Source organism: Cervus elaphus, chromosome 2 (assembly GCF_910594005.1).
Source record: "Cervus elaphus chromosome 2, mCerEla1.1, whole genome shotgun sequence".
Taxonomy (NCBI): domain Eukaryota; kingdom Metazoa; phylum Chordata; class Mammalia; order Artiodactyla; family Cervidae; genus Cervus; species Cervus elaphus.
In genome coordinates this window covers 43,461,924-43,475,974 of record NC_057816.1, presented here as the reverse complement: position 1 = coordinate 43,475,974, position 14,051 = coordinate 43,461,924, and the positions used below count along the sequence as shown (strand labels likewise).

Here is a 14,051-nt window from a genome sequence, read left to right as displayed (position 1 = left end):
AAGCTGAAAATTTAGTTCTGGTCAAAAGAGACAGAAAGTAAACCCTTGCTTAATTGAACAACTATAACGTCAGGTTTAAGATGCCTTTGGAAAAGCTATGAGCAGTGATGTGTGCAGTTATATTCATAGGTAAAAATTATCGAGAGGGTCATTACAAACTTCTGATTGATGACCACAAAATATTCAATAATATAGAACCTAATGCCATGGAATAAAATGTCTGTGAAATAAGGACAGAGTTTGATGAAGAGGAAATACAGTAAGCTCAGTTTAGAATGGGCTAGAAACTGGCAAAGAATTCATTATGAATATAATCACTTCTATACTGATAACATTAATGATCATGATAATATGAAAATAATAGGAGAACCTAATATGTGTTGCTTACTATTTCTAGGCATTGGATTAGCTCCTGTTATATAGAGTAACTATTTTAATCTTCTGAACAATGTTAACCAGTTTTCTAATTTTACCCCCAATCTATAAGGAAGTGACTTGACATAGAGTGAGTAAAATAAGTAATTTATCTACAAATCTCACATGGAATAAATGCTTGATTCAGTGCTCACATATAGATATCACTGTTGAAAAAAAAAAAAAAAACTTTTGTGTCCACAATTACCATTACAGTTTACTTAAGTGAACATAGGAGAATCATTGTACCTTCATCAAACTCACCTTTGGGTTCCGTTAATGAAATTTTCCAGTCTTATTCAGTAAGTAACTCTGTTAAATTAAGGATGAAGTTTAAGTGCTCACCTCCTTGTGGCAGAAACTCAAAAGTATCCACAGACCAGCCAACTTCAAACACAACAGCTCTGAAGTCTGGAGAAAACGAGCTTGGATCTTTGCTGGATGCTTTATATATGCTCTGAGGACCACGCCCATTTCTTAACAAGCAATGGTATTAGCCCTATAAAAAGGTGTAGGTGCACATGATTAGATCTGGAAAAGTTGATTGATTAGATTTTGGATGACATTGATTGAAGTCAAACCTTTGAAACCTACTTAATCCAATCCCCATGATCCAAGCTCTGGTAAAATGTAATGGCATTATTAGTTTACACTTGTAATACATGAAGTTGTTGTTTGGAAAATAAATGAACTTCCCAAATATGAATTTTCTCTCTCCATTTAATGAACTTTATTATAGTCCTAATTGCATTGACTCATCACCCACTAGATTTATTCATCTGTCTGATTTTGCCTGCATTCCATCAGTGACAATTCTTCAGAAAGTGGAATCCTTCACATTTCGTTTTTTAACCCCCAGGCTCCTCAATAACACCACTGCTCCGGTCCTTATAACCTTTTACTCTTTGGTGACAATGACTATTCTCAACCTCATCTGAACTAAAATTCTCTCAAATTTTATTCTTTTCATTCAGTCCTCCATGAAAGTCTTTCCTCTAAGATTCGGGATTTTTTGTTTGTTTTGTATGTGTGTGTTTGGTTACACACTATTGCCTTTTTTCTGTCCATAACTGTAGACACAGTAGTTGTTAATGACTGCTTTCTAGAACTGTCCCTTTTCTTCCCTCCCTGCATATGATCTCATTCCCGCTCATTCAACAACAGAAATATTGATCCTATGTTGCAAAATTAGTGATTACATCATAGTTGTATACTATATGATTGACTAAAAAAGTCCTAGACAATTTGAGGAAGAAATATGGTATTGACTGTTAAGTATGGGCAGCTATCTCTTAAGGTTTTCTTTATTTTTTACTGTGTTTTCATTCTAGCCTTCAAAAACATTTTCTTACCTTAACCCAAGATGGGTCATAGTGCTTCACTCAAGGAAGGAGAGTAGACATGACAATTTATTTACTTTAAAATTTTTATTGAAATATTGATTTACAATGTTGTTTTAGTTTGAGGTGTACAGCGAAGTGAATCAGTTACACATATACATATAGGCACTGTTTTTTTAAAGAAATTTTTCCCATACATATCAATACAAAGTAATGAGTAGAGTTCCCTGTGTGATACAGTGGGCCCTTATTTATTATCTATTCTACATATTATAATGGATATAAGTCAATCTCTCAATTTTTCTGCCCCCTCTTATAAGTTGCTAATCATAAATTTGTTTTCTACATGTGTATCTCTTTTTTAAATAACTTCATTTGTACCATTTTCTTAAGATTCCACATATAAGTAATGTCATATGATATTTTTCCTTTTTTTTCTGACTTCTTTCCTTCCTTTTTCTGACAATATCCAGGTCCATCCATGTTGCGGCAAATGGCATTTTGTTCTTTGTTAATGGCTGAGTAATATTACAGTGTACATATGTATGATGTTGATATCATCTTTATCCATTCATAAAAAGGCAAAAAGATATAACACTGAAAAATGAACCCTTCAGGTCAGTAGGTGTCCAACATGCTACTGGAGAGGAGCAGAGAAGGAACTCCAGAACGAATGAAGAGGCTGAGTCAAAATGGAAACGAAGCCCAGTTGTGGATGTGTCTGGTGGTGAAAGTAAAGTCCAACGCTGTAAAGAACAATACTGCATAGAAATCTGGAATGTTAGGTCCATGAGTCAAGGTACATTGCAAGTGGTCAAACAGAAGAGGGCAAGAGTGAACATCAACATTTTAGGAATCAGTGAACTAAAAGGGACTGGAATGGGCAAATTTAACTCAGACAACCATTATTTCTACTACAGTAGGTAAGAATCTCTTAGAAGAAATGGAGTAGCCATCATAGTCAATAGAAGAGTCTGAAATGCAGTACTTGGATGCAATCTCAAAAACAACAGAATGATCTCTGTTCGTTTCCAAGGCAAACCATTCAGTATCACGGTAATCCCAGTCTATGCCCCAACCACTAATGCTGAAGAAGCTGAGGCTGAATGGTTCTATGATGACCTACAAGACTTTCTAGAACTAACATACAAAAAAAGATGTCCTTTTCATCACAGGGGATTGGAATGCAAAAGTGGGAATTCAAGAGATACCTGGAGTAACTGGTAAGTTTGGCCTAGGAGTACAAAATGAAGCAGGGGAAAGGCTAACAGAGTTCTGCCAAGAGAACGCACTGGTCTTCCATCATCTTCCAACAACACAAGAGATGACTCTACACGTGGACATCACCAGATGGTCAATACCAAAATCAGATTGATTATATTCTTTGCAGCTAAAGATGGAGAAGCTCTATGCAGTCAGCAAAAACAAGACCAGGAGCTGACTGTGGCTCAGATCATGAACTCCTTATTGCAAAATTCAGACTTAAACTGAAGAAAGTAGGGAAAACCACTAGGCCATCCAGGTATGACATAAATCAAATCCTTCATGATTATACAGTGGAAGTGACAAACAGATTCAAGGAATTAGATCTGATACGGATCTAATGTGAGAGGTAGACCATGAAGAAGGCTGAGTGCTGAAGAATTGATGCTTTTGAACTATGGTACTGGAGCAGACTCTTCAGACTCTCCTGGCAGCAAGGAGATCAAACCAGTCACTCCTAAAGGAAATCAACCCTGAATATTCATTGGAGGGACTGATGCTGGAGTTGAAGCTTCAGTATTTTGGTCACCTAATGCAAAGAGCTGACTCATTAGAAAATACCCCGATGCTGGGGGCAGGAGAAGGGAGCAACAGAGATGAGATGTTTGGATGGCATTACCAAGTCAATGGACATGAGTCTGAGCAAACTCGGACAGAAAGTGAAGAACAGGGAAGCCTGCTGTGCTGCAGTCCATGGGGTCACAAAGAGTCAGACACAACTGAGTAACTGAACAAAAATCCCTAATATTATTCAATTAAAACACTGCATAACTTTTTTAATTTGTGCAGTTGCATAACAAATACATAGTAGAGACTTCCCTGGTGGTGCCGTGGATAAGAATCAACCTTCCAATGCAGGGGACACAGGTTGGTGGGTCCTGGAAGATTCCACACGTCTCAGAGTGACTAAAGCCCATATCCCACAACTACTGAGCCCAAGCTCTAGAACCCAGGAGCCACAACTACTAAGCCTACATGCTGCAACTACTGACTATATGCCTAGAGCTTGTGCTCTGAAACAAGAGAAATCACAGCAGAGTAGCCTGTGCACCACAGTGCAGAGTAGCCCCCACTTGCCACAAATGAGAAAAGCCTGTGCAGCAATGAAGACTCTGGGCAACCAAATATAGGTAAGTAAAATTAGGCAAAAAATATTTTTTTAAAAGAAATGCATAGGAGGAGGAAAATAGATGTTGAGTGCCAAAAAGAATGAACTGTCAGACTGGGACTTGAATGTGTTCAGAATCTTTGCACATCTTCTCCATACTTTGTTCTTTATCTTGGGTAGCCAGTTTTCTAAAACTTTTATACAACTTGGTTTCCAGCAGGCTCTGGAAGGACAATAGAGGGTAACAGAAAGAGAGAAGTTGCTGTATTTCTTCTCTTCCTCTCTACCTCAGGCACCATCTCCCCTCATGGTTCCAGTCTGGAACTGACTCTGACTCTAAGGATAATTAATATCACTACCACCCTATCTCCACAGCCTAGTTTGGTGATGGCTTTCCTGCTGATGCTAACCTCTGGCTGGTTCCACTATCTCTTGTTTCTAGTGTCCCTCTTATTTCACCAGTATAACCAATCCCTTGCATTACATTCCTTCTGTTTTAAATGCCCAGAATTTTTTTGAGTCTTACTGATCCATTTGCATTTCATATTTTAAAGAACACAAGTTAAAATATGAATCAGGGATTTCGTTGGTGGTCCAGTGGTTAAGAATCCACCTTCCAATCAGAGGATCCCTAGCTGGGAGACTAAGATCCCACATTCCACAGAACAACTAAGACCCAATGCAGCTAATAAATAAATTTTTAAAAAATGTTAATTAGTTCCAGGTAACAAATTATCCCTTATGAAATGAAGTAAACGTAATATAAGAGAAGCAATCTCTTCTAAAATGGACTAAGTATGCCCTATTTGTGTTTCTCAGAGGAGAGCATAATCTTTTGTCTCTTTTTTGTTCCAGAGGTTTTGATTTACATATAACTCAGAGCTGCCCCTGGTGGCTTACCCAGTGGCTCAGACTGTAAAGAATCTGTCTGCAATGCAGGAGACCCGGGTTCAATCCCTGGGTCAGGAAGATCCCCTGGAGAAGGAAATGGCAACCCACTCCAGTATTCTTGCCTGGAAAAACCCCATGGATGGAGGAACCTGGCAGGCTACAGTCCACGGACTAGCAGAGTTGGACAGGACTGAGCAACTAACACTTTCACTTTTCAGAGCTGTCAATCATGAAGTTTAAATATTTGTTTAAACTAGCTAAAATTTATTTAAAGGTACATCTAAAAAAAAATAAAATAAATAAAGGTACGTCTATAAATTAAACATGTTAAAGATACATGAAGTATTGCATTTCACTACCTGTGTTCCCTACTGATTCAACTCAGTCATCCAGTTTATATGAAACACTTACCTTTGCCTTTCAGGTATGGTGGGTGAACCAAAACAAGATAGTCAGCTTTGTCTCCCAGAAAACATGCTACATAGTTGTATGTAAGTCACTTCAGTCGTGTCCTTCTCTGAGACCCTGTGGACTGTAGCCCACCAGGCTTCTCTGTCCAGAGGATTCTCCAGGCAAGAATACTGGAGTGGATTGCTATGCCCTGCTCCAGGGTATCCTCCTGACCCAGGGATTGAACCCACATCTCTTATGTCCCCTGCATTAGCAGGTGAGTTCTTTATCACTACTGCCACCTGGGAAGCCCCATTATACAGTCAGATAAAGGAAAACACAAACCAATTTTTGGAAACATGCTTAAGTTAATCCAAGATTTAATAAAATACAACTGAAATGCTTAATGCAAAAAAGATTTAGAATTATATAATAATAATGTTACAGAAATAAAATCAGTCACATATGTATTTTTAAATTCTTAGTGTCTACATTATAAAAAGTATTTAAAATATTTGAAATGAATTTCAACAATATATTTAAACCAATATATTCAAAAAATTATCGTTAAAACATAATATTGAAAATACTAATGAACTGGTTTACATTCTTTTTTTATACTAAGTTTTTGATGTGCAGCATGCATTTTATACTAACAACTCCATTCAATCCAGACTAGTCATGTTCCACGTGCCTGAGACCTAAATGTGGCTACCCTGTGAGACATTATTGTTGCTGTTCAGTCACTCTTTGGGACCTTATGGGCTGCAGCACGTCAGGCTTCCCTGTCCTCCACCATCTTCTGGGGTTTCCTCACACTCATATCGAGTCAGTGATATTATCCAACCATCTCGTCCTCAGCTCTCCCTTTCTCCATTTGCCTTCAATCTTTCCCAGCATCAGGGTCTTTTCCAATACATCAGCTCTTCACATCAGGTGGTCAAAGTACTGGAGCTTCAGCATCAGTCCTTCTAATGAACATCCAGGGTTGATTTCCTTTAGGCTTGACTGGTGTTATCTCCTTGTAATCTAAGGGACTCTCAAGAGTCTTCTCCAGCAACTCAATTGGAAAGCATCAATTCTTTGGCACTCAGCTTTCTTTAGTCCAGCCTTCTTTATGGTCCTTCGTTATGGTCACATCTGTACATGACTACTGGAAAAACCATAGTTTTGACTATAGGGACCTTTGTCATCAAAGTGATAGAATTAGACAAACCATTTGTTACATGGGAGATACCTTAATTTCAAACCCTCAGTTGACAGAACAATTTAAAGTTGTCTCAGGAAGACAGAATGGACTAGCCCCCACTATCTCCAACTCTGTACCAATAAATGAGCATTATAAACATTTTCATGTGATAGTTTTAGACAAAAAGTAAAGTCAGCTGGGCTGTTTGCTTTATGAGAGAACTCACTGGTGACTGTACTTGTCATCCTAATGTCCACCAGTGAGGATCTTTATCTTCTGGATAATGTGAATTGTATTCTTCAGCCCTTTTGTAGAAGTTCCAGACTACACTCTTCTTATTGTATTATACTATACTTTTAAAGATTAGGTTATCATAGGTATAAACACAAATTTAAATCTTTCTGATTTATACAATGACTTAATTTATTTAAGGAAACAGCTACCTCTTCCTGCAGTCCTCAACCCAAGACCAGTGATTGTTTTGTGTATCTGTAGGTCTTACATTCTTTAAGCCTCTATCTACCTTATACTAGACAATACTTCATAGCTCCAGTGCCATTATAATTAATCATTCTTTATGTTAACATTCCTTGTTTACATTTTTGTGTGGTTTCTCTGCCTTGACTGAATGCATTTAATGCATAAGTGATATATCCATGCAAGGGAGTGCTCTCTTGTTAGTGAAATCTGATGACCTACAGCCACAATAATACATGGATGGATGAAATGTCAAGGGTGATTTTAAAAACCAAGTTATAGTGAAATACATGGGGTACAATTTTATTTTCAAAAATTCTAAAAATACACAAAGTCAAACACATGTCTGGGAAAAGCAATGTATGGTAAAAGCATAAAATTCAAGAAAGTGAGTATCTCTGAAAGAAGGGGAAGGCATGTGGTCAGAAGTACATGTGGGACCCAAAGATGTTGGTAATGTTCCTTTTCTTAACCTAATTATTGAAGTAGGTTTACAAATGCTTACTTTGCATTGTATGTATATGTTACATATATCCTTTGGTATAAACAACATATTTGCTAACTTTTTAAAAAAACAATTATCCCTTATTTTATAGAGGGACTATATTTACCTTAGGATTTCCCTGGTGGCTCAGAGAGCAAAGACTCCACCTACAATGCAGGAGACCTGGGTTCAATCCCTGGGTTGGGAAGATCCCCTGGAGGAGGGCATGACAACCCACTCCAACATTCTTCCCTGGAGAATCCCCATGGACAGAGGAGCCTGGCAGGCTCCTGTTGCAAAGAGTTGGATATGGCTGAGCAACTAAGCACACATATTTACTTCCCGAGCGTCTCATCAGTAAAGAATTCACCTGCCAATGCAAGAGACGCAAAAGACATGGGTTTGAGCCCTGGGTTGAGAAGATCTGCTGGAGAAGAAAATGGCAACCCACTGCAGTATTCCTGCCTGGGAAATCCACGGACAGAGGAACTTGGTGGGCTAAAATCCATCGGGTTGCTAAGAGTCAGACATAACTTAGTGACTAAATAACAACAATAAAACAAAACATTTACCTTCAGGGTGACTAGACCAGAGTTGCCCAACTACTGAGCTAATACAGCAATCCTCTCAGCCCTGGGAGGCCAGGCAGACCGAGGTCCCAAGCTTGAAGAAGCCCTGTGGATTTTCCGCTGTGTTCTATAACAAACTGATGCTTTCTACGTGTGCAGTGACAGGAATAGATCTGGAAGTGTTGAAGGAGATGTGATTTCTGATAACGTCACCTAAGTGTATTAAAATTTTAGGCACTTCTTACTTCCATCATTTAGTTCAACTTTCTCAGAATAACTTTCTATAATTTTAGAAAAATATCCATCTTTCTTATTGATCTATAAGAAGAAGAAAAGAAATGCCAAGGTAGATATATGCATCTATCTATACCTATGTATACATATGTACACAACTTTATTTTTCAGTTTATCATTTCATCCAACATGATTCTTTCCGATACATCATACCAATTCAGTATGCGTTTTACGAAGAAATTTCTTAGGCGACTTCTCTCAGAGTCCCTGCTGCAGCCTGCACTGTGAAGGCTGCAATAGAAATCTGTCTTTTCACTTCTTCCCAGGCCTTGGATGGGTCCACTCTGTTTTCAATATCAAAGAGAGCATCATAGATCCCTGGGAATGACTCCCCCACGTACTTGTTGTGGCTGCTTGGAGCATAGATGACATGCCTGTTGACAGAAATAGTTTGCTATCAGTTGCTCAAATTACATATATGAGGGAAAAAACAAGGGCGCTCTACAATTCATGGATTGTATAATTCTAATTGCCACTTGTCAACTAGACTTCCAAGTTCAATCTCCAAAGACTATGAAGTATGTGGTAATTAACTATATCTTGACTTTAGACAATGAGTTACAGTGGCTCAGAGCAACAAAAATGATGACAATGATAGCAACAGCAGCTTGTCACCTACTATGTATCACACTTGGCATTAAATTATTAACCTATAATTTTTCTAGAGGGTTTCCCTGGTGGCTCAGTGGGTAAAGAATCCGCCTGCAATGCAGGAGACTGCCTGCAACATAGCAGCCCCGGGTTTGATCCCTGGGTCAGGAGGATCCCCTGGAGAAGGAAATGGCAACCCACTCCAGTATTCTTGTCTGGGAAATGCCACTGACAGGGGAGCCTGGCAGGCTACATTTCATGGGGTCGCAAGAGTCAGACATGACTTAGCAAGTAAACCACCATAAGTTTTCCAATTCTTGAAAATAAATTCTACAAAACTGATATTAGCATCTTAAAGAGGAGGAAATTGAGGTCTGGGAGATGAAGTGATAAGTCTCAGTGTATACTGTAAAGAAGTGATGACTTCAAAATACCATTCTATCTTCTGAAATGCAGCACAATAGGGTCTCATTTGTGACCCAGCCAATCAATCACTGTATGGGCTTCCCTGGTGGCTCAGAGGTAAAGAATCCGCCTGCCATTTCAGGAGACGTGGTTTCAGTCCCTGGGTTGGGAAGATCCCCTGGAGGAGGGCATGGCAACCCACTCCATATTCTTGCCTGGAAAATCTGGGGACAGAGTAGACTATGGGGTTGCAAACAGTTGGACATGACTTAATGACTAGCAACAGTAACAACAACTTGTCACTCTTTTTCTCCTACTTAAAAAAGAAGTCATGCTGCAATACCCAGAATCAAGTGAGAATCATTAAAAACAGTTTTGTAACATTCAACATGATCTCAGAAAAAGGTGCTGTTTTACTGAAGGAGCTAGTGAAAGTGAAAGCGAAGGTCATTCGGTCGTGTCCAACTCTTTGCAACCCCATGGACTACGCAGTCCATGTAATTCTCCAGGCCAGAATACTGGAGTGGGTAGCCTTTCCCTTCTCCAGGGGATCTTCTTCCAGCTGAGCCACAAGAGAAGCCCAAGAATACTGGAGTGAGTAGCCTAGCTACTTCTCCAGCGGAATTTCCTAACCCAGGGATTGAACTGGGGTCTCCTGCACTGCAGGCGGATTCTTTACCAACTGAGCTATGAGGGAAGTGCATATAATAAGCCTGGAAGAGAAGGACAAGTTCCACAGTAAAAAGACAAAGAAGGAAAGGGGCACAGTGCTGCCGCCCGGGGGAGACCATTCACTCTGTTTGGATGACACCCTTAGTCTCAACTCCAATTCTTCACAAATAATCCCTGCACAGAAAGATGGGATCATTTCTGGCTGGTCAATGATCTAATTCTTTCTGAATTCTTAGTAAGATCAACCTGGGGACAGTTGATGTTTATCAGAAATAATTAATGATTATCAAAAATTAGGGGAAAAAACTGAATATCAACATTAAGACAGTAAATGCTGCTGCTGCTGCTAAGTCGTTTCAGTCGTGTCCGACTCTGTGTGACCCCATAGACGGCAGCCCACTAGGCTCCTCTGTCCCTCAGATTCTCCAGGCAAGAACACTGGAGTGGGTTGCCATTTCCTTCTCCAATGCATGAAAGTGAAAAGTGAAAGTGAAGTCACTCAGTCATGCCCGACTCTTAGCGACCCCATGGACTGCAGCCTACCAGGCTCCTCCATCCATGGAATTTTCCAGGCAAGAACACTGGAGTGGGGTGCCGTTGCCTTCTCCGGAGACAGTAAATAAGTATATATTTATTATGCCTTACGTATATGCATAAATACACATTTAAAATAAAATAAAAAGGGGCTAAAGTTTATGAATACCAAAGGGGAGATTTTTATTTTCTACTTCTGACTTCCTCGGTCTTCTAAATTGCCTTCAAGGAGCATATACTCTTTTATAGACAAAAACAAACAAAAAAATAGATAATAAAGACCTGTAGTAATAATTTTATATAAATAAATAATATTTACCATTTACTACATATGTTTTGGAATTTTTTGTTTGCAAGAAATCAAATACATTTTTGCCACATTTATTAAAATGAAGAGCCATATTTTTATCCTTACCTATAGAAAGGCCTGTCTGGTAATCCTAAAGGATCAGTAAATGCTCGTTCCAAAAACATCAGTTGATCATTCATAATTCTTAATAATATTGGGCTAGAAAAGGAAAGGCATAAGTTGCAGCTTCATGAAAATATGTGCACTACCCAGCAAACTAAACACTCAAAACAAAACTAAACACAGTTAATTTTAAATTCCTATAACACGCGAATTAAGAACAGTAGCATGCATAGTTATATTTCTTTAAATCCCATAAAGTAATATTCTGCTGAGGCTTATAATTAGGTCCAAAAGAAAGAAACAGACATCATATATTAATGCATGTATGAGGAAACTAGAGAAACGGTACAGATGAACATACCTGCAGGGCAGTGTTAGAGAGTGTAGGGGATGAAGTGTGGACCCAGGGGCATGGGCAGGAAGGCATGGATGAACTGGGAGATGAGGACTGACACATATACTTTACCATGGATAAAACAGACAGCTACTGGGGACAGCTACAGGGTTCAGTTCAGTTCAGTGCTCTCTGCTGACCCAGATGGAGGGGACGGGAGCAGGGTTGAGGGGGAAGTCCAAGAGGGAGGGGCTATATGTACACATATAGCTGATTCATTTCTTTGTACAGCAGAAACTAACACAACACAAAACTGTAAAGCAACTATATCCCCAATTAAAAAACAAACCAAAAAACTGAAAATGTTCAATGTGCCAATGGAAAAAATTATAGTAATTTTTATTTACACTGAAATAACTAACTAGGTATTCAAATAATAGGCAAGACTTTTTCATTTTAAGTATCCTAATAATCTGTTCATAGAAGTCATTTAAATATTGAAAAGGATTAGCATATTAATATTTAGTAGGGTGCCTAGAGAATTATATTTATTAAATGATGGCTAATAATACTTTATTGTTTTTAAAGACAGACCTACATGAACACAGGGATGTTGCTTATTTCCTCCTTTCAACAATATTTGAATGCCTGCTAGGTATCAGACTCTTCCTGCTTACAGAGTTCACATTCCAAAGTATGCAGGAGAGTGTTACTGTAATAAAAATGCCTCAATACAACTGAAAATTTACCAGCAATTCTGGAGTAGGGCAGGAATATGTTGTTACATTCAACATATTGTCATAATTTAATTAACTAATGAAAAATAATCATTACCATAAGGAGTCAAATTACTTTATATAAAAATTGAATTATCTCTAGCTTTGTTATGTCTTAGTTTTAATAAGAAAACTATGTGCCCATTACTATTCTGAATGTTTATAAAATATATTCCTTTTAATCGTCTGAGCAATCCTTCAAGTTATGCATGAATAGCAGCCCCATTTCATAGATAAGATATTCAGATTCAGTAGAGAAATAACTCGCCCAAGTTCACATCTAGAAAGTTTTAGAGTGAAATAGGAGCTCAGTGGGCTTCCCAGGTGGTGTTAGTGTTAAAGAACCCACATACCAATGCTGGAGATGTTAAGAGACACGGGTTCTATCCCTGGGTCAGGAAGAGTCCCTGGAGGAGGGTGTAGCAACCCACTCCAGTATGCTTGCCTGGAGAATCCCCATGGACAGAGGAGCCTGGCGGGCTACAGTCCATGGAGTCACACAGAGTTGGACCTGACTTAAGCGACCCAGCAGAAGTAGGAGGTCAGTACTATTCCTTCAACTGCAGTACGTCAACAAAAGACAAATTGAATAATTAAAGGCCACAGAATTTGGATATGAGCTATTTTCAACATTCATTTAGCGTCAAGAACTCAGGTTATGTGATAGGATAAAGGTAAACCATGGGCAGAGACTTTACCTGTGAACAGTCCACATTAACTGAATGAACCATAATTTCAATAAGGTATCACAAGTTTCTGAACCAAATTCATAAAGCATTGCTAAGAACACAGAAACTCATGTGGATACACACACACACACACACACACACACACACACCCATTCAGATGTTCCTTGTTCAGCGCAGTAAGTCGCTTGAGTCGTGTCTTACTCTGTGCAACCCTATAGACTGTATCCCGCCAGGCTTTTCTGTCCCTGGGATTTTCCAGGCAAGACTACTGGAGTGGGTTGCTACTTCCTACTCTCGGGGATCTTCTTGACCTGAGTTTGAACCTGAGTCTCTCGCGTCTCCTGTCTCCTACGTTGGCAGGCAGATTCTTTACCACTAGCGCCACCTTGCAGGGTTCAAACTAAAACATCCCTGGGAGGTAAATGCTCAGATCACCAGATCACCATTAATGTAAACAGGATCTATTTCCACCAGAAGTATGCTGGCCTCCCTACAGAGACTGGAGGAGGCTAGGTCTTGAGGTTGAAAACTATGTGACCATAAAGGTACCAAGAAGTCAACACTCTGTTTTCTTCAATGGGTTAAGACATTGATTGAAGAAAAGCAGGATTCAAGAAGTGTCTCTTCCACAGATTTCAAAGTTTGGTTGAGAAATTCTACATCCACCTTAATTTATTTTAGCCAGCACTTACTCTTATTATGTACAAACCACAGCTCCACGTGTTTCAGGGTATGCATACATAATATAGAGATACAAATGGTACCTTAACTATCAGTTAGAGATGGTAAGACAAATCTAGAAATACTCAAGGAAGTGAAAGCCAGTGTGCTAGATTACCATACTATGCCATCAGGCAGTTCCCCCACAAGGAAGAAACATCATTTAATGACAAAAAATCAGCTTTATAGACTGGACTGGGTTGCCACTTCCTACTCCAGGGGATCTTCCTGACTAGTGTTTGACATTACTCCAAAATTTATTTATCATGGGTTATTTTTACTTAGATAAAAATTCAAAAAGAATTATAAAGTATAAGGGAAAAAATCTTCACATTCACCCAAGGATAACATGATTATTATACTAATTGCTTTCTTATAATATTTTCTATGTAATCAATAAAATACTGTATATGAACAATTTTATGACCTTTTTGTTTGCTTAACATATTATTATATCTTAATAAACTTATAATTATCAATTTTAATGTTTACAAAATGT

General features: G+C 38.7%; 1 protein-coding gene and 1 long non-coding RNA gene across 3 annotated transcripts in view; one reads left to right on the top strand and one right to left on the bottom strand.

Annotated features, from left to right (window-relative positions):
• The first annotated feature begins 1,440 nt into the window (after window positions 1-1,440).
• Window positions 1,441-13,132, top strand: LOC122676946. Its single transcript, XR_006335677.1, has 3 exons — window positions 1,441-1,452; window positions 11,258-11,265; window positions 13,005-13,132. It is a non-coding gene; the product is annotated as an uncharacterized LOC122676946 (long non-coding RNA).
• The window catches only part of FOLH1B (folate hydrolase 1B), a 66,682-nt gene continuing 59,990 nt past the window's right edge, over window positions 7,360-14,051 (bottom strand). For both annotated transcript variants that reach the window (XM_043876547.1, XM_043876556.1), the window contains exons 18-19: window positions 11,037-11,129; window positions 7,360-8,793 (exon numbers count right to left, since the gene is read on the bottom strand). In XM_043876547.1, coding sequence (XP_043732482.1) covers window positions 8,604-8,793; window positions 11,037-11,129 — 283 coding nt within the window. In that variant the 3' untranslated portion in view covers window positions 7,360-8,603. The remainder of the gene's footprint in view (window positions 8,794-11,036; window positions 11,130-14,051) is intronic.